Here is a 19,989-nt window from a genome sequence, read left to right as displayed (position 1 = left end):
AAGGCAACTCAAGATATAATCACACCAAAAACCTTAATCATGATTTTTTTTTTTTTTTGAGACGGAGTCTCGCTCTGTCGCCCAGGCTGGAGTGCAGTGGCGCCGTCTCGGCTCACTGCAAGCTCCGCCTCCCGGGTTCACGCCATTCTCCTGCCTCAGCCTCCCGAGTAGTTGGGACTACAGGCGCCCACTACCACGCCCGGCTAATTTTTTGTATTTTTAGTAGAGACGGGGTTTCACCGTGTTAGCCAGGATGGTCTCGATCTCCTGACCTCGTGATCCGCCCGCCTCGGCCTCCCAAAGTGCTGGGATTACAGGCGTGAGCCACCGCGCCCGGCCCTTAATCATGATTTTTATCAAGGATTTAATCACCTCATCTTCTAAGTACGACACATAATTTAAACATACAAAGCAGTCTACGCTGGATGCAGTGGCTCATGCTGTACTCCTAGCACTTTAGGAGGCCAAGGCAGGAGGATTGCTTGAGCTCAGGAATTTGAAACCAACCTGGGCAACATAGTGAGACTGTCTCTACAAAAAATTCTTACCCTTGCTTTTTAGGCAATAATGTACCAGACCCTGTTTTAAAGTTACCTAGGAAATATCTTAAAACCGTCTTCTGTACTTTTTTCACTTACTGAATGATAAATACGTATTTTCTAGTATGTGCTTTTGGATGCCTTTAAAAGTCGATAATATCTGAAAAAGATGAATGGGCAATATTTTCCAATAGAAAAAGTAAGGCTTTGGAATCAGGAAGATGTATGTTTGAATCTCAGCTGGCAAATAGGAAGAATAACTATTTCTGGGACAAATGTGAAATTTGAATGTGGTTATAAATTAAAAGTGACTAGCTTAATGTCTGGAACATAATAGACATTCAGTAAGTTTAAATTTCCCTTTCTCTTTCCCACCACAATTTAGAAAGGCTTTAACAAATTTACAAGATGCTGCTTTGAGGTCCAGCTACCTGGGAGGCTGAGGCGGGAGGATCTCTTGAGTTCAGGAGTTCAAGGCCAGCCCAGGCAGCATAGCAAAGACCCTGTGTTTAAAAAAAAATTAGAACCTTTGTCACTCCATTAAGTGCAGAGGGCATGGGATAAAAGTTACTATAGATATATAAAGGGGCAATAGGAGTTTAAATATTGATAATTTTTCATGTTTTAATTAGTTCAGATATGTTATTTGTATCCTTGTATATTAAGACTTAATGTAATTAACAGTGTATTATCAGTATTGATGACAGTTTTTAACATGACTACCTCCTTTCATAATAAATGTACTCTTAGTTATGGATGTATCCTTATATTGAAAGAATTAATAATAATATTATACTTTACATTTACGTGTTTACCCAGAATTTTCACATAATTTCGATTAATCATTATAATTTGTAGGTTAAGTAACATTCAAAGGAGTTTTCCTTTAATTTTTTAATATTTCTCTTTTTTTTCCCCCCAGACAGTTCAGTTTGTTCAGGGAATTTTTGTTGAAAAATATGACCCAACGATAGAAGATTCCTACAGAAAGGTAAAATGTGAAACTTGTACACACATGCTTACAAGTAGTTCCTTATGATGTTAAAATTTGATCTGTAGATTTGCTTTTTGAAAATAGTTTTGAGAAATGATACAAATATTGTGCATCTGTTTTTAAAAGTTTCATCAAGACAGAACATTTCTTAACAGAATACTACTTTGATATTCAGAGCTCTATGTTCTGTTACTGATTAGTGACTTGTTCCTTAATGTGGACATTTTCCTGGTGGGGAATGTTGCCACATATGAAAAAATTGCATATAAATAGTAGGTGTGTTTTCAACTTACTCTTTTGTTACCAAAAATTAAGACCACCTTTATGCTTGAAGTTATCCAGTGACTGAACATTTTTATTTTTGTTTAGTTTTATAAGTTTAAAGATACCTTTAGACTACCAAAAAATTAGAGTCTGTGTAATACTATAATTGGGTTATATGCCATACATTTGTCAAAACCCATAGAATGTACCATGCCAAAAGAAAATCCTAATGTAAACTGTGGACTCTTGGTGATAACGATGTGTTCATGTGGGTTCATCAGTTGTAACAAATGTACCACTCTGGTGCAGGATGTTGATGGTGGGGTGAGGCTATGCATTTGTGGTGGCAGGGAGTATGTGGGAAATCTCTGCACCTTCCCCTCAGTTTTGCTGTGAAACTAAAACTGCTCTAATAAAGTCTATTTAAAAGGGAAAAAAAATTAGGTACTTGGTCTTGACAAAAAATATTCTGTAGAAGACCAGCCAGAGTTGTGGAAAATTTTCAGTATTTTCTATGTCAAATATATTGGGTGGGGTGGAGGTTATAAAAGGCTAGTAGCCAAGAATATTTTTTAAAAAGATTAAACTTTAATAGGAAAGGATTGCTTTTGAAGACATTTTTAGAATTTACCTTTAATAGTGCTGTAACTTTTGTTGAATTAATTTGTTAGTTCATGAAGGACTACTAGTAGAGCAGTTTCATTGTCTTCAAATTGGAAACAGAATTATGCTCTAGATACATCAAGAAACTATAGTCCTAATTGATTATTCACTGAACATTCCCAGTTACAAATTTTGCAGATTATCACACTTGTCCCATAAGTGGTGGGGTGGATGAGTTTGTGGTCTGACCAGTGGTGCCCCTCATCAATGTCTGATCTGACACAGAAGCAGAGTTTAAAATAGTCTTTAGGTTAGCACATTTATTTTTGGAAGACAGTGTTGCTCTACTGAAATTTCCCCAAAGTAAGTTGCTAGTTAAAGCTTTAACTGCAAAGCAAGATCTGTACCTAAAATTCTAAAGGACTAACTTTTCTTAATCCCTTCTTTATTAAAACAGTTTTCCACACAGTTGATAGTTGATACTTTCATTAGACCAACCTTCTCTTCTTTTATAAGACCAATGGGTAAATAGAACTCAGTGTATAAAATTTCACCTTTCACATAGAGCTTTTCTAGAAAAGTGCCTTTTTCTTGAGGCACTGTTTTAGCTCATTGCTGTTTATTTTAGTACTCCTGTGTTTCTTTTATGTCTTAAACTCAGATTTTACTGTGTATTTAATTTTCTGCATATTTTAGTAAAATTTTAACAACTTGAACATGGTAAGTTGGCAAGATTTTCTTTACCCCAAAATGTTGTGCGCATTTTGAGCCATTTAATATTTTTGTACTTTGTTTTCTTTGGAGATAATATAAATACACATATGTACTTTTTTTTCTGTTAGAACTATACTTGTTCGTTGAAGTTTTCCTTAAATTTCAAAATATGACTTTTGCCTTTTCTAATAACAAATAAGAATCGTTACAGAGGTCAGAAAATATCTAAACTCAGCATTAACCATCTTGGCTTCTGTAATATGAATAGACTGTACTTGAGACCGCTGTTCTTTATTGTGGTACCAAGTTTACCCCCAGCCATTACAGCATACTGCTGGAGACAGGCTTTGTATTTGTTAATAGTTACTTTGATGGAAGAGGTGGGAAGAAAACAGAATGAGATTTTGATGTTACTCTTTAACCTTTTTTTTTTTTTTTTTTTGCCCCCACAGCAAGTTGAAGTCGATTGCCAACAGTGTATGCTCGAAATCCTGGATACTGCAGGGACAGTAAGGATGTTTTCTCTTTTTTTGATAGATTTTAATTTGTGAGCAGGTTTTGTCATCTGAGTAGGTTTTGTCATCCAGATAATTCTGAGTAAAAGTAATCATTCTGATTAAGAAGAAATTCTCTGAACATAGGGATTCTTAAGTATATGAAATCAACTGTGATGTAGTTCATGCTCACATATCACAAAGTTCACCTGTAATAATCTGTGTGTTGGGTTTCTTCCTACATTGAGGTAAGGATTATGCTGTCAGTGATTTTTTAAAATTTATTTTAAATTTAGACCTTTAGTTAATATTTGTATTTCTATGGGTTTAAATAAGACCTTGTCTCTTGGCACCATAGTCATTAATTTTTATAATTTTTTCTTTTCACTAGCATTTTGACATCTCAAGGGGCTGGTGACAGATACATGTTTTCTGAAGAAGGCAAAAATCTTCCTCAGAAGATTTAGGATTATTTTGAGCCTCCTTTTTCTAATCTTTAAATGAGTATAATGATGTTAGTACATCATAAGGTGTTTGTGATAAGCAAATGAGATAATAATTATAAATCATTAGGCATAATGTCTGTTACGCAGTATGGAATTGTGTATTTGCTTTTATTCTTCATTAATACCATCACCTTTATAATTTTTATTAATAACTGATGGTTTCCAGTTATACTGCCACATAAAATACATACATTAAGCAATCTTTGCTTTTCTTTGTTTATTTTTCTCCATGCACATAGACTTGACACATTAGGCAATTCTTAGCTTTAAAATGGATGGGTTCGTTTTTTGTTTTTCTTAAGAGACGAGGTCTTGCTCTGTCACCTAGGCTAGGGTGTAGTGGTGCAATCATAGTTCACCGCAGTCTCCTGGGCTCAAACAGTCTTCCTGCCTCAGCCTCCTGGGTAGCTAGAATTACAGGCACGTACCACCACCCCCAGCTAATAAAAAAATTTTTTTTGTAGAGGTGGTTTCGCTGTGTTGCCCAGGCTAATCTCGAACTCCTGACCTCAAGTGTTCTTCCTGGCTCTGCTTCTGAAAGTGCTGGGATTATAGGTGTGAGCCATAGCACCTGGCTGGCATTCTTAAATGTGATAAGTTGTTTAAAATTCAGCACAAAGTTTTCCACTATAATTTTTATAAATGATGGAAACATTTCAGATAGTTCAAAAAAGCATGTAAGCAAATTGGAGTGATTTTATACAACAATATAGTACTAATTATACTGTATTTTTCCATTCTTTTTTGGGAAAATGGCTTAACTCTTATCAGGGACCTTTGCCCTCACAACAAGCTTCTGGTAAAGACCTTCTGAAACTACATTTTCTATCAGCTGAATCAAGCTATCTCTCCCTCTCCCACCCTCCTGCTCTCTAATGTTTTTAGCTTCTGAATCAGCAGAATTCCCCTTTGTTTCCAGAGACCCTAATAGCTAAAATGAATACTTTCTGCTTTTTTTTTTTTTAAATCACATCCACAGTGTACGGGCATTCTTTCTTCTTTCTCTGTCCAGATTGTAAGAAGGAAGTTCTCTATCACAGAGATCTTTACATTGTGCTATCCAATATCGTGTCTGTCTCCCATGTAGCACCCAACACGCTGTGTTATAAGGCCTATTTGCTTGTTTGTGTCCCCAGTACCTTGCATAAAACCTTACAAACAGCTGCATAATCTTGTCTCAAAATCACTCCTTACACTTTGAAGATTTTTGCTTTCTCTCTTTCACATACACTGATTCAATCAGAATTCTTAGTGATTTTACTATCCATATAGAATCTATATGGATATTATAAATGATTTACTACCCTGGCTTGGCCTGTCATTTCCTTGATGTCCATCCTACCTTTAAGGCATTCATACCATGGTTTTACTCTAGGCTATGTGATTACCAATAACTATAATACCTCTCTAATCTAATTTCCAAGCATCTTATCCTCCATTACTCACTACTTTTTTCTTTATCCATCTCACTTCCTCTTTTTTTTTTTTTTTTTTTTTTTTTTTTGAAACAGGGTCTCTCTCTGTCACCCAGGCTGGAGTGCAGTGGTGCGAACACAGATCACTGCAGCTTCAACCTCCCAGGGTCAAGAAATCCTCCCACCATAACCTCCTGAGGAGCTGGTGCTACTGCAGGTGCATACCACCACACCTAGCTTTTTTTTTTTTTTTTTAATTTTTTGTAGAGACAGGGTCTCACTATATTGTCCAAGCTGGTCTTGAACTGGACTCAAGGGATCCTCCTGTTTTTGGCCTCCCAAAGTGCTGGGATAACAGGTGTGAGCCACTGCACCCAGGCCATCTCATTTCCTTTAGTGCCCTTCAACTTCATTACAACCTGTAGTCCATTTATCCTAACATCTTTTTATTATCCCTTATATCTTCAACCCCCTCTGCATATAGCTTCAGGTCCACGGTCCATCATTTATAATTCTCTTGAATATATCCTCAACTCCCTTGATTTTTCAGCAGCCTTTGACTCAGTTTATCATTGCTTTCTAATGTAAAACCTTTATTCATTTGGCTTCCAAGAAACAATACTTGCCTGATTTCCTCTGTCTCATTGGTTACTCCTAAGTCTCCTTTCCTAATTCCTCTTTATCTCCCCTACCTCTTAATGTTGGAGGACCTCAGGGTTCAATACTTGCACTTCTCTTTCCTAACAACACTGCTTTGGAGATCTTTAGTTGCTTGGTTTTAAATACAATCTGTATGCTGATAAATACTAACTTTGTAACTCTGTCTGTATTAGGCCGTTTGCATTATTGTAAAGAAATACCCGAGGCTGGATAATTTATGAAGAAAAGAGGTTTAATTGGCTCATGGTTCTGCAGGCTATACAAGCGTAGCTCCAGCATCTGCTTCTGGTGAAAACACCTCAGGAAGCTTACAATCATAGTGAAAGGCAAAGGGGAGTAGGTGTTTTACATGGCAAGAGCAAAGAGAGAGCGGGAGATGCCACACACTTTTAAACAACCAGATCTCATGAGAACTCATAATTGTGAGGATAGCACCAAGCCATTCATGAGGGATCCACCTCCATGACCCAAATACCTCCCACAGGCCTCACCTCCAACACTGGGGATTACATTTCAGCATAAGGTTTGGAGGTGACAAACATCCAAACAATATCTCTCATTTCTTTTCTGAACTTCGAGCTCTTATATCTAACTGCCTCTTCAATATCTCTTTTTGTATGTCTTATAAGCATCTCAAATATAACATGTCCAAACTGAACTCCTGATAACCTTTCCCTGACCTGGGTCTTTCCAGTCTTTCACATCTCAGTAAATAGTACCTTTTTAGTTGGTTATGCCTGAAACCATGGAGTCGTCTTTGACTGTATTTTTTGTTATATTATGTGTACATCCAAACTCTCAGAAAACCCTATTGGCTTTACCTTAAAAACTTACCCAGAACTCAGCTACCACCACTAGAATCTAATGACACTATCTTGGTCTAAACAGTTGTCATCTCTCAGCTGGATTATTTCAATAACCTCAAAACTGATCTCCCTGCTTCTCTTCTTCACCCCCTTCAGATTGTTCTCCACACAGTAACCATCATAATTCCATTTAAATGTAAGTCGGATCACGTTTTCCTCAGCTTAAATTATGCATTAAACTCAGAGTAAAAGCCCAGGTCTTTATTACATTTCCCTGAAAGGTCCAAATGAGAATCCTCTCTCTTTGTTCCTTCTCTGGCCCCCCCTGCTATACTCACCCACTAGATAACAATGTTTCAATGAATCCAGCCTCCTTACAGCTTCTCATACACTTTAGACATGTTTCCCTTTGGGGCCTTTGCATTTGCTCTTTCCTGTGCTTGGGGTAGTCTTCCTCCACATAACCATAGAGCTTATTCCCTCACCTCCCTCACATGGTTGCTCAAATGTTACCTGTGAGGCCTTCCCTGAGCATAGTCTTTTAAAATATAACTTTATATTCCTACCCTCAAAATAAACTCCCAACCTTTACTTTTCTCTATAACATTTATTACCATCTTGCATACTTGATTTTTGTCTGTCTCCAAGTATACTCCTCCAGGGCAGAAATTTTTGCCTCTCATGATCACTAACATATCCGTAGGGCTACAACTATGTCAGTGGATATTTGTTGTGAATGGATGAAACTTGTAGAATGTCCTTAAGAAGGAGGTTGGCATTCTCAATAGGAGGGAACACCAACCACAGCAGTTCTGTAAGGACTTTTCTTAAACTGGATTTTCAGAACTCAGGTTGCCTGTATGTTTATTCTTTTGATTTAATAAGAAGCAGAGACCATGATCTCTAGAGAACATCATAGAAATAGTGTTGCTAGTATTTGTAGCACTTAACATTTGTAAGTAAAGTCATTTATTATATAAACATTTGGACAGTGGCAGAATTTAATTGGTTACCATAGTGGTGCAGTTCTGGAATATGCAAACTTTATCAATGAAAAATCCAGGAAACTTCCAGTTTTTACATCTTTCCCAGAAAATACACTGGCAGCAGTATAGGAAGCTCAGCCATGTTCCTGTGGCACACCTTAGACGAATTTGAAGCTGGGGAAATGGCTGAGTGGTAGCATAGCTAGCTCCCTGGAATACAAGAAAGAGTACATCAGCCAGGGTAGAACAACCAGAACTATTTTAGATGTAGTAGACAAAATAGAGGTAGTGGTCATGGGGAACAAGGAAGCCAAGGCACAACAAGCTTAAGAAACTTTGTGGATTTATCTTTTACGTTTAATGCATCCAGAGGTAAAAAGATCCAAACTGTATAGTTATTTAATATAAAGACCCAAGACATACACATTTTTAATATTCTGCCATATGTGCTTTTTAAGTAATATATATATAATACCAAAACTTTTCTAAAAGAAGATTTTGTCTTATATTAACCTCCATAGTTACAACATAAAGTAATGATTGTCACCAAATAAAAGGAAGTTTAAAATTAAGTAATTTTAATTTAGCATGACTAAAGCTCAGTAACTAAATGTTAACCATTAGTAAATTTAACTAAAGGGGATAGATAGTCATTGCACTATTCTCACATCTTTTCTAAAGGTTTGGAATGAGGGGGAAAATGAAAATACATGAACAAGCTCTTTTTTTTTTTTTTTCCGAGACAGAGTTTCACTCTTGTTGCCCAGGCTTGAGTGCAGTGGTGCGATGTTGGCTCACTGCAACCTCCACCTCCCGGGTTCAAGTGATTCTCCTTCCACCAAGTAGCTGGGACTACAGGTGTGCACCACTACGTCCGGCTAATTTTGTATTTTTAGTAGAGGCAGGGTTTCACTGTGTTGGCCAGGCTAGTCTTGAACTCCTGACCTGGGGTGATACACCTGCCTTGGCCTTCCAAAGTGTTGGTATTACAGGTGTGAGTCATTGCCCCTGACCATTAACAAGCTCTTATAAAGAGTTTATTGACTGTCAAGATGATAAAAATATTGCTATGCCATGGGAATAGAAAAAGAAAGATGATAAAATCTGCCAGTAGAGATATTGATTCTGGATGATTAAGTCATAGTTTAGTATTGGGCTTATACCTCAGATTGTTAGCACTTGGGCAGTAGTTGTGTCATAAATTTGCAAATAAAATTATTTAGGATCAAAAGATCTGTTTCTAAAAAATTATATACAGCTCTAAATCACACAAAAGCAAATGAAAGTGGTTAAGAATTCCTTTTTAATTCTAGTTTACTGTCATTGTTTCTAGTCACCTCAGAGTTGCTAGAAACTTGTGTTATGTCTTGTTTTCTGTCAGGATAGCAAGTAATAAAAAATGTTACTCACTTGTAATTATGCTGTTTTAAATTGTTGCAGTATACATTCAAGAAATTTATGTATTTATAATTGCATATTTTTTTAATCATAGGAGCAATTTACAGCAATGAGGGATTTGTATATGAAGAACGGCCAAGGTTTTGCACTAGTATATTCTATTACAGCTCAGTCCACGTTTAACGACTTACAGGACCTGAGGGAACAGATTTTACGGGTTAAGGACACGGAAGATGTAAGTATTTTTTCTCTCTGTAAGATGTTATGCCATCTCTCTGTGGCCAAATAAAAAAGTGCCTGTTTTCTCTATTAGTAGAGGATTTGGAAGCTATCTACCACATGCCTGAAAGAGCCCCTGTGACCAAAAAAAAAAAAATTGAACTTTCAAAATTAACCTCAAAATTATGTGGTGAGATGTTTAGAAAATGAGGACATATGTGATAAAGTACTCATTGTGCTATAGGTTAAAAAGTGCAGTAGAGGAAAAAGAGGAGCCAAAGAATACTTCATAGAAGTGGGACCCGAGTTGAGCTTTGAAAGGTGATGGTTGTGTCAGAAACAGTGTTCAAAGAACATTATTAAGATCCATAGTGGTGTGTTTTTATTTCTAAAATTCCATTGGTATAATTCACACATCACAGTCTACCTCCCGGGCTCAAGTGATCTTCCCACCTCAACCCCCTGAGTAGTTGGGACTACAGGTGTGTGCCACCCTGCCTGGCTGATTGTTTTTGAATTTTTTAGTAGAGACCAGGTCTCACTATGTTACCCAGGCTTGTCTCAGGCTCCTGAGCTCAAGCAGTCCTCCTACCTCAGCCTCCCTGGGATTACAGGCATGAACCATTGTGCCTGGCCAGGATTATATTCTTAAAATAATTTGGCATATCTATGTAGTAGGATCTCTTCCATTTTTTTTTTTTTTTTTTGTCTCTTCCTTCTTCCTTCGCCTCTTCCCCTCAACATATACTTTTCGTTAGTATTTGATGAAGCTTGCGGTCCCAACTAATGCATTTCAGTTGGTGGCAGATAATTGCTTATTTATTTTTTTAAAAGGCTAAGTAATGAGTATGTTATTGTTCATTTTATGTTTTTTTCTTCCCACAGGTTCCAATGATTTTGGTTGGCAATAAATGTGACCTGGAAGATGAGCGAGTAGTTGGCAAAGAGCAGGGCCAGAATTTAGCAAGACAGTGGTGTAACTGTGCCTTTTTAGAATCTTCTGCAAAGTCAAAGATCAATGTTAATGAGGTAACCTACAACTGCTGGGCAGCACAAACAAGTGCCTTTTTAGTTTGCTTTAAGTTAACAGCCAGACTTTTAAGAAAAAATTTTTATCTTTTAAGAAAAAATTTTTATCTTTTAAGCAATCTTGATTCCATAATTTTATAGGAAACACTAAGTAATTCCTAGAAACTGTATTTTTTAGCTTGCATAAGGTCACTTTGATGGCTGTATGAGGATACTTAAATTTACCTTATTGTAAAAGAGGAAGCTAAAATTGAAGAATGTGTGTAAAATCCTGCTAAGCCTCTAAGTGATATGCAATAAAGTGGTGTGTAAAAATTGTTACATCACCTTATATTGTAATAATTATTTACCCAAATGTGTATAAATAGGTTGTAAAGTCAAGTTGGAAAATAATATGTTTTTATGGATATCACAGAATTGTGTTCTGAGTCTTACCTCACCTTTGGTGCATGACTCATAAGTGGGTAATCTGTGTGAGTATGGACATGTACCTGGAATTCACTCAGTCCTTTAGGCCTGATACAGCTGATGCACAAGGCTTTTGTGTGGGGCATGGGGGTGGGGTCACTGGGTTAAGCACTCCACTATCTTGAAAACAGCTGTGGACAAGAATACTTAGCAAATAAGCTGCATGCCTGGGTGTAAAGGGCCAACAGTTTACTAGTTTACTGGGCCCCTAAAAATTTAGAGCAATTTCCAACTGTCCCCACCAGTCATCCTTAAATAGTTCCCTTGCTTTTGTTAACCTTAACATAAGCCTTTTAAAAAAATAAAAACAACAGAGTGGGCTTCTTTCCTGCCGTTGCTTTTGCCATTTGTAGCATTACAGGTAATCAGTCAGAATTCAGATCACTTAACTACATAGGTGAGAGTGAGAGTGGGTTAAGTTGTGAGTCCTCTGTTTTTGCTATTCTCTCTGGCCTGTGGTTCTGCTGGCCACTTTTTCTTGACTAATATTATGCTTATAGACTATTATCTGACTTTAAAAAATGACCAGGTTACTTTAAACACCTGGCAGGTAAAAAAAATTAAGCTTGCTTCAACTTCTGTATTTTACAGATAATCAAGAATGCCAAAGCTTGTTTTTTTATGTGAAACCATTTTTAACAAGTACATAAAAACAAGAAATTTATAAATTGTATTTATTCAGCAAATATTTATTGACTATTGTGTGTCTGGCACTGTGTCAGGCCCTCAGGTAACAGTCACTCAGACAGACACTATTCCTGCCCTGAAGAAGTTTGCATCCTACTGGGGGAACAAGTCTTTCAGCAATAATTAAAGAAAAAAAGTGATTTTGATAAAGAATTTGTTAGAAATTGTGAATATGTTTGGCTAGCAGAACAGTGACATGAGGTCACTATCTACAAGATAATTGGCCTTACGGGATGTGGTTCCTTGCTGTCCTTGTCCTTACCTCCATGGGACCCACCAACCAAGTTCATCAGACTCCAGGCTCCGGTGGGGCTGGGTTGGGCCTGAGTCCAGTGCATAGGACTTCTCCCTTTGGGAGCCAGAGGACAGTACACTACATGTTTGTGAGAACCTACATGCTATTAAACTTCCTCTGGATTAGTTTCCAATGCAGCAGAGATACTTTTTCATAGCAGTCTTGTTAAAGCAGAGAGTTTATAAACAAGGGTTTATAAAAACAAACATAGAAAAACCATAAAATGAAATGCATTAGCCATCTCAAGAATCTTTACTTTTTGGAAAACATACAAACTTTATGCTCAGTTCTTGAGAGTGGGGAGAATGGAGCAGATAATTTGAGTTTCTTTTAATGTTTATCTCTTTATAACCCAATAATCCAGCTACAGGATTTCTTTGGTAGTTAATAGTTCCTCACAGAACTTTTGCATTGTAAATTTTTTTGTGATTTTTGAATGCCTGAAGTATAGAGAGATACTTTCAAAAATTCACCTCTTGGCCTTAAATTTGAAAACAGACACCAGGACATACTGCTTGGCTAAAGAGCCCCCTAATTCATTCATATATATATATATATATATAATTTTTTAAAAACTCTTATTCACACCACTTTGCAACGTTCTTAAAGTAGTATATGGCTATGCCAGAATCACAGTAGTCTTAATCAAGAATTAATTGTTCTTTGCTGAGGCTGGAATAGTAATTGGAATCAAGACAACCCAATTTAGGAATGGGAGAGGGATTGAGAAACTTTATTCTGTGTTCCCTTTAGATTTTTCTATAGTTCAGAGAGATGAGGAAGAACCTAGGCTGGGGCCTTTCAGCATTTCTAACCAAATATTATAGTTCGAACTTGCCCTCATCACTGAACCATCTGCTGCTGTGAGGTAGGCAATGTTTTCCAAAGAAATAATTTAGAATAATACTACAAGCATTAGTTACCTTTCTATATAGTACCAGAAACCAGAAACTGGCTAGTATGAAGAAACTGAAATAGAAACTACTTGTAATTTTTATTAACTTACTGTTTTAGTTTACTTTTATTTTTTTTTATCTTATAGCTTATGCATTGAGTATAGGGAACTAATGAAAACTCATTTGTGGCTTAAGCACATTGAGTTCTTGAAGTTTTCAGAGTTTTGAAACAACTTGGACTTCGGAGTTGTAAAACAGAAACTACAATTTTGTTTATAAATTCTGTTTTCAGATTTTCTTTAGAAATAAGATGACAGAGAGTTAAATGATTTGAAGAGGATGGGAGTGGGAAGAATGGAGCAGAAAGAAAAGAATTTAAATGAGTCACTTTTGTAGCTTTTGGATAAATCATTCAGGTTTTTTTTTTTTATTTTTAACGGTTAATTTAGTCTTGTAGTCTGGACCATTTAAAAAAGGAAATAGGTAATTATTTTAAAGAAATACAGTTATTTGCCATCTATCTTAAAATACATGTAGACCGATAATTTAAAAATATTTTACTCTTAAAATGTACTCAAATGATGTAAGAACAATAAAGAAGAATTTGTTTACCCTTCATCAGATTCACCCATTATTAAAATTTTGCCACTTGTTTACAGAAATTACACTTCTTTACCCCTAAATATTTTAGTGTATGTATCCTCAGATCAAAGACATTGTCTTACACAACCACAGCACAATGATTAGAATCCTAAAAATTGATGACACAGTCTGTGTTTGGTATATATTCAGATTTTACCAGTTGTCCCTGTAATGCTCCTTAAAGCCAGTCCATTTTTTAATATACTTCTGCAAAGAATTATTTATTCCAGATTAGTATCAATAAGGGACTTCTGTGATATTTGTTTTTATTCCAAATCATTAGTAAGTGTTGTATTTCATAGCAAAGCTTATCTGTTTCATGTTTTAATACTTTGGCATCAGAATTAAAATAATCTGCTTTTATGAGATAAGTAGCATTGTAGTTTTGTCTTTGATACTTTGCACTTTTCATCCAAAAATGAATCCACAAGATGTATTAACAAACATTATTTGGGCTGGGCACAGTGGCTCACACCTAAAATCTTAGCACTTTGGGAGGCTGAGGCAGCCAGATCACTTGACCTCAGATGTTTGAGACCAGCCTGGACAACATTGCAAAACCCTTGTCTGTACGAAAAATACAAAAATTAGCTGGGTGTCGTGGTGCACGCTGTAGCTCCCAGCTGTTCGGGAGGCTGAGATGGAAGGATCGCTTGAGCCTGGGAAGTGGAAGTTGCAGTGAGCTGATTGCACCACTGCACTCCAGCCTGGGTGACAGAGCAAGACTCTGTCTCAAAACAAAACAATCAAACTAAAAACCACAAATATTTGTTACTTCAAATCAAGGATTAGCAGACTTTTTCTACTTTTTACTTTAACCAAAATTAACATCAAAAAAAGGCAAACAAAAATCATGTGCCTCCGCATGTGATACCTTGAAAGGGAGACAGTATCTCTTTTGTCCTATTTTAGACAAAAATGTATATAACCTGAATCTAATCACGAGAAAACCTCAGATAAACCCAAATCAAGGGAAGTTACTAGCCTTTATTTTTCAGAAATGACAATGTCCTGAAAGGCAAAGGCCAAAGAACTGTTCCAGATTTTTAAAAACTAAAGTGAGAGGAAATAAACTGCAATGTGTGATCCTGAATGGATCCTGTCCTTGGAGGGGAAAGTTACTATAAAGTACATTATTGGGGCAGTTGACAAAATTGGAATTTGCTCTGTAGTTATACAAAATAATGTGTCAATCCTTAAATGTCTCAAGTGCAATAACTATAACGTGTTTATGTAAGAGAATATCCTTGTTCTTAGGAACAACTTAACTGTTAAAGGACTTAATAGTTAAGGTCTACTCTCAGATGATTCAGAAAGTGTGTGTGTGTGCACGTGTGTGTGTGTGCGCACGTGTGTGTGTGTGCACGTGTGTGTGTATGTGTGTGTAGTAAAAGTGGCAAAATGTTACTAATTGGTGAATCTGGGAAGAATAGAACTGAAGTTGTTGGTACTATTTTTGCAACTTTTCCGTTGGTTTGGAGTTTTCACTATTTTTCACTACCAGTTATTTTTCTTGATTTGATGTCGAATATCTAGGAGCAAGGGCATTTCCTTCATTATAAATAGGTAAGTCCTGCTTTCTACCCTGATTGAAAGTCAGCAGAGCCTTCTAACAAACCTGACTTTAAAAGAAAGAAGCAGAATGCAGATCTAAGACCAGAATAGTACTTACCAGAATTGTTTTGTGGAACAAAGTCTCAAAAACTGGTGGAGTAAGTACTTTTTTTCTTGTTTTTACTTAGATATTTTATGACCTGGTCAGACAGATAAATAGGAAAACACCAGTGGAAAAGAAGAAGCCTAAAAAGAAATCATGTCTGCTGCTCTAGGCCCATAGTCAGCAGCAGCTCTGAGCCAGGTAAGATGCTAAAAGCAGAACAAGTGCCTTTCTCATGCTCCTATTTTGGCTTTTTCCAGACTTTAGCTACTTCCCATTTCATCTGTTATGGTATTTCTAAGCTTCTGTAACTTGTAAATGTGATATATAACTTGTAGGTACGTCATCTGTTGGATAACTTGCCCTCTCCCCTTGAGATTCTAAGCTCTCTGACAGCAAGGACCATGTCTGTTTTTTCTTGCCACTGTGTCCCCAGTGCCTGATACAGAGTTGGGTTTTAAAAAATAGTGGTTGAATGAATAGAATGCCTTCCTAGATGACTCCCAAATTCATTCTTAATTGAAGTGAAACAGTAGTTGCTCTGAAAAAGTTTAAGTGCACATTTGGTGAACTATCCCAAAGTGACATACCCGTATATAACAACAAGAGTCACCCTTCCCCAAATAAAATTAAAACTCTGCCCTGATTTCTAACTCCATGGATTAGTTTTGCCTCTCTTTGAACTTTACATAAACAAAAACATAGTGTATTTTCCTGTGTCTGGCTTCTTGCACTCCAAAATATGTTTTTGAGAATTATTTATGTTAAATGTATCAATAGTTCATTTTTATTGCATGACAGTACTGGCAGTATGTTTATGTATTCTGCTGTTGGTGTTCATTTAAGTTCTTTCTTTGGGGGAATTAGTATGAATAATTCTGTGCACATTCCTATATGTCTTTGTGCACATGTACATGCATTTCTGTTGGGTATATATCTAAGAATGGAATGGCCAGATCATATACTATACATATGGACAGCTTTAGTAGATACTGCTAAAAAGTTTTTCAAAGTGGCTGTACCAGTTTACACACCCTGCAACGGTTTTTGAGTTCTACATTCTCCCCAAAATTGATATTGTCAGTCTTCTTAACTTGACCCATTCCAGGAGATGTGTGGTGGTATATCAGTGTAATTTTGGTAGTCATTTCCCTCTCTGGTATGAGTCAACTTCTTTCAAATAAAGGTTTTCTATTTGGGCTTCTAAGTATTAGTTGACTTTACCATTTTAGTTTCCACTAAGTGACCCCATTGGAAAGAAATTTATGACAGCATTTAAGCTGACTCTCAAGTGAGAAACCAGGATCTATGGGGACTTTTTTCTTTAATTTGTATTGTATTTAAATCCCCTGAAGGTTTCTACTTAATCAGTTCTATAAATAATACCATAAAAGATTATTTTCATGGAGTGGATTTATTACATAATTTGATGCTTATTACATGATTATTACTAAACTTGGTCTCCAGTTGGAGTAAACTGGTCCCACTGGAACGTTGGTTACACTAACTCTTGTAAGTCTCTTGGTCCATTTAGTAGATTATCCCTTAAGAGCTCCCAATTAACTACTGTGTGCTTCCTGAGAGATATGAATCTCTCTATTAAGGGAAACACCTGAGTAATTGTAGTTCCTTTTTTAAATGAAGGTACATAGAGGAAAAATGGGCAGAAAGGAGAAAAGGGCCTAGGGATTATCTCTGGTAGTCAGATTTAGGAAAGACAGCATCTGGCTAATGTTTGCTTTAGGCTTTTAATGAAATCTTAATTCAATAACTTTTTTTCTTTTTTTTGAGACGGAGTCTCGCCTTGTCACCCAGGCTGGAGTGCAGTGGCACACTCTGCTCACTGCAACCTCTGCCTCCCTGGGTTCAAGCTATTCTCCTGCTTCAACCTCCTGAGTAGCTGGGACTTCAGGTGTGCACCACCATGCCCGGCTAATTTTTGTATTTTTAGTAGAGACAAGGTTTCATCACATTGGCCTGACTGGTCTCAAACTCCTGACCTCAGGTGATCCGATCCACCTGCCTCGACCTCCCAAAGTGCTGGGATTACAGGCGTGAGCCACCGCGCCTGGCCTTGATTCAATAACTTTAAATCGTCAGTTCCCTGAAAGTGATTATTAAGATTACTGGTGTATGTGTTTGTTTAGGTAAAGGTGCAAAGATAGAGAAAATGAAGACTCCAGTTCCAGTTCTTAAATACTATATTATTTAACTCTGTTATAGTTGACTGGCTTATTGACAGCTCATTACCATGGCTGGCCCTAATTTAATTTCCAGTTCTCACAAAATATCCTTTTAGCTTATGTTAAAGGAAAAGGTGCCATCTCCTGGCCTATTACGATTTTTAAAATTCATTTATACACACCCAACAATGTGACAGTCCCTTGTGAGTTTTACCTTAGAGAAGATAAATCTTGACCTAGATCTGGAATAAGACTTTAGTCTTGCTTGCATAAATTCTTAGACTCCGATGTGTGATAAAGTTTACTTAAAGTCATCCAAGATCTCTGTGGATGTTTGATAATACCAAATAATAGGTGACTTAGCAATCAGACTGCTTTGTGTACATTTTAGTGTGATTGTAGATTTGAAGTGCCATGTTGTTCCTGTACTTTTAAAAGTACTGAGATACAGGATAGATTTAAATAGAAATTATAAACGTTTTTAGTAAGAGTACATGAACTCTGAGGCCAGCTTATCTAGTCCATAGCCTTTAGGCAAAATTGTATTGAATCATGTTAATCTCCTTTTTGTATGTCCCAGTTTTAAAGACATCTGAGAGAAATTCATCATGTGGATTATTTTACCTGATTCTTGTCTGTTGACAATAAGACTAACTTTGATTCTTCTGCTCTTGACTATGGGGATTAGCTCTTTCTGTATCATCCCTTGCCTTAACCTGTATTAGAAATGGTAATTCTAATATATAATCATAAAATGCTTGAATAAAGAATGTCTTATGGAAAGTTTATGGAGGCAGGTGTGTCCTTTAGTAAAAAAGGAAAGTAAAAATAAGATGGTAATGAGATAGAATAAAAATATCATTGTCTTCCTTTGTACAGACAGGATTGTCAGATGTAATGGGAAACACTGTAATTGAGTATAACTAAGTATAACTGAGGATAATTCAAGTTGATCAATTATAGACTCCTCTTGTAAACTTCTGTTTTTGATTTTTTAAAACATTTTTAAAGGGAATTTAAAATAGCACTGTTACTGTAGCTGTTTAGCATAATTTAGTTCTCAAGTTATGATCAGCTAAAATCATTATTTTTTTATTTTATTGAATACCTGCTTGTTTAGTACCATTTTCTGACATCAAGAGATTAACCATACATATATGTATATCTGTATCCAATGTCTTAGATTACAGGAATGAAGAACTGTTGCCTAATTGGAAAGTGCCAGCATTCCAGACTTCAAAAATAAAAAATCTGAAGAGGCTTCTCCTGTTTTATATATTATGTGAAGAATTTAGATCTTATATTGGTTTGCACAAGTTCCCTGGAGAAAAAAATTGCTCTGTGTATATCTCTTGGAAAATAAGACAATAGTATTTCTCCTTTGCAATAGCAGTTATAACAGATGTGAAAATATACTTGACTCTAATATGATTATACAAAAGAGCATGGATGCATTTCAAATGTTAGATATTGCTACTATAATCAAATGATTTCATATTGATCTTTTTATCATGATCCTCCCTATCAAGCACTAAAAAGTTGAACCATTATACTTTATATCTGTAATGATACTGATTATGAAATGTCCCCTCAAACTCATTGCAGCAGATAACTTTTTTGAGTCATTGACTTCATTTTATATTTAAAAAATTATGGAATATCATCTGTCATTATATTCTAATTAAAATTGTGCATAATGCTTTGGAAAAATGGGTCTTTTATAGGAAAAAAACTGGGATAACTGATTTCTATGGCTTTCAAAGCTAAAATATATAATATACTAAACCAACTCTAATATTGCTTCTTGTGTTTTACTGTCAGATTAAATTACAGCTTTTATGGATGATTAAATTTTAGTACATTTTCATTTGGTTTGTGTGTTTTTGTTATTGTTTATAGATTTAAGGCGTTTATTTTATAATGACCACGTTGTTTTAAATGCGACAGTAGCTCCTTTCTGCCTAGTATCTGCAGAACACTGGCTTTAAACTATACTAAGTAACTGGTGATTTCTCTAGGAACAGACCTCGCACTTTCTGTTCTAAATATATTTATTCCTACTATACAGTAAAGTACATCAGACAACACAGAATAGTTTTGTATATTCTCTCTTGATCTTAAAGATTGTATCTTATTGAATATCCCACTGTATATTATTTTTATATGTAAAAAGATAAGTTTAATACTGTATCAGGGTTTAACTTTTACTATTTCAGATCTTCCACAGCTTGTAATTTCATCAAGGGAATCCTTTTGCATTGTTAATTTGTTGGGTGTGAGTCCACCAATGAAGTGTTATGTGAAAAATTTCAAACTTGCTTTATAATAGATTGAAGAATTTGAGAGAAGTGAGAGAAAGTTAAAACACATAAAAGGAATGTGTTACTTTTGCTTAAACTACTTATGAAATAGTATGGTAGTAGTAATATGGAAGAGATTGCTAAGTTAAAATTGTAGCTTCCTATATAGTGGTGCTTTTTCTTTTCCTTCCCAGTTATTTTCCTCTTTACAAAAGATAGGGCTTAAGTAAGACA

The 19,989-nt window shown here is 36.0% G+C and overlaps 1 protein-coding gene across 5 annotated transcripts in view; it reads left to right on the top strand.

The window, feature by feature from the left end:
* Positions 1-19,322, top strand: part of RAP1A (RAP1A, member of RAS oncogene family) — a 94,245-nt gene extending 74,923 nt beyond the window's left edge. For all 5 annotated transcript variants that reach the window (XM_054685654.2, XM_016925690.4, XM_063815920.1 and 2 more), the window contains 6 exons: positions 1,462-1,530; positions 3,567-3,623; positions 9,474-9,614; positions 10,484-10,627; positions 15,358-15,473; positions 18,639-19,322. In XM_054685654.2, the coding sequence (XP_054541629.1) occupies positions 1,462-1,530; positions 3,567-3,623; positions 9,474-9,614; positions 10,484-10,627; positions 15,358-15,444 (498 nt within the window). In that variant the 3' untranslated portion in view covers positions 15,445-15,473; positions 18,639-19,322. The remainder of the gene's footprint in view (positions 1-1,461; positions 1,531-3,566; positions 3,624-9,473; positions 9,615-10,483; positions 10,628-15,357; positions 15,474-18,638) is intronic.
* Positions 19,323-19,989: the final 667 nt, after the last annotated feature.

The sequence above is a fragment of the Pan troglodytes genome, chromosome 1 (assembly GCF_028858775.2).
Source record: "Pan troglodytes isolate AG18354 chromosome 1, NHGRI_mPanTro3-v2.0_pri, whole genome shotgun sequence".
Taxonomy (NCBI): domain Eukaryota; kingdom Metazoa; phylum Chordata; class Mammalia; order Primates; family Hominidae; genus Pan; species Pan troglodytes.
The sequence above is the reverse complement of the archived record's forward strand: the minus strand, read 5'-3'. Positions and strand labels throughout refer to the sequence as shown.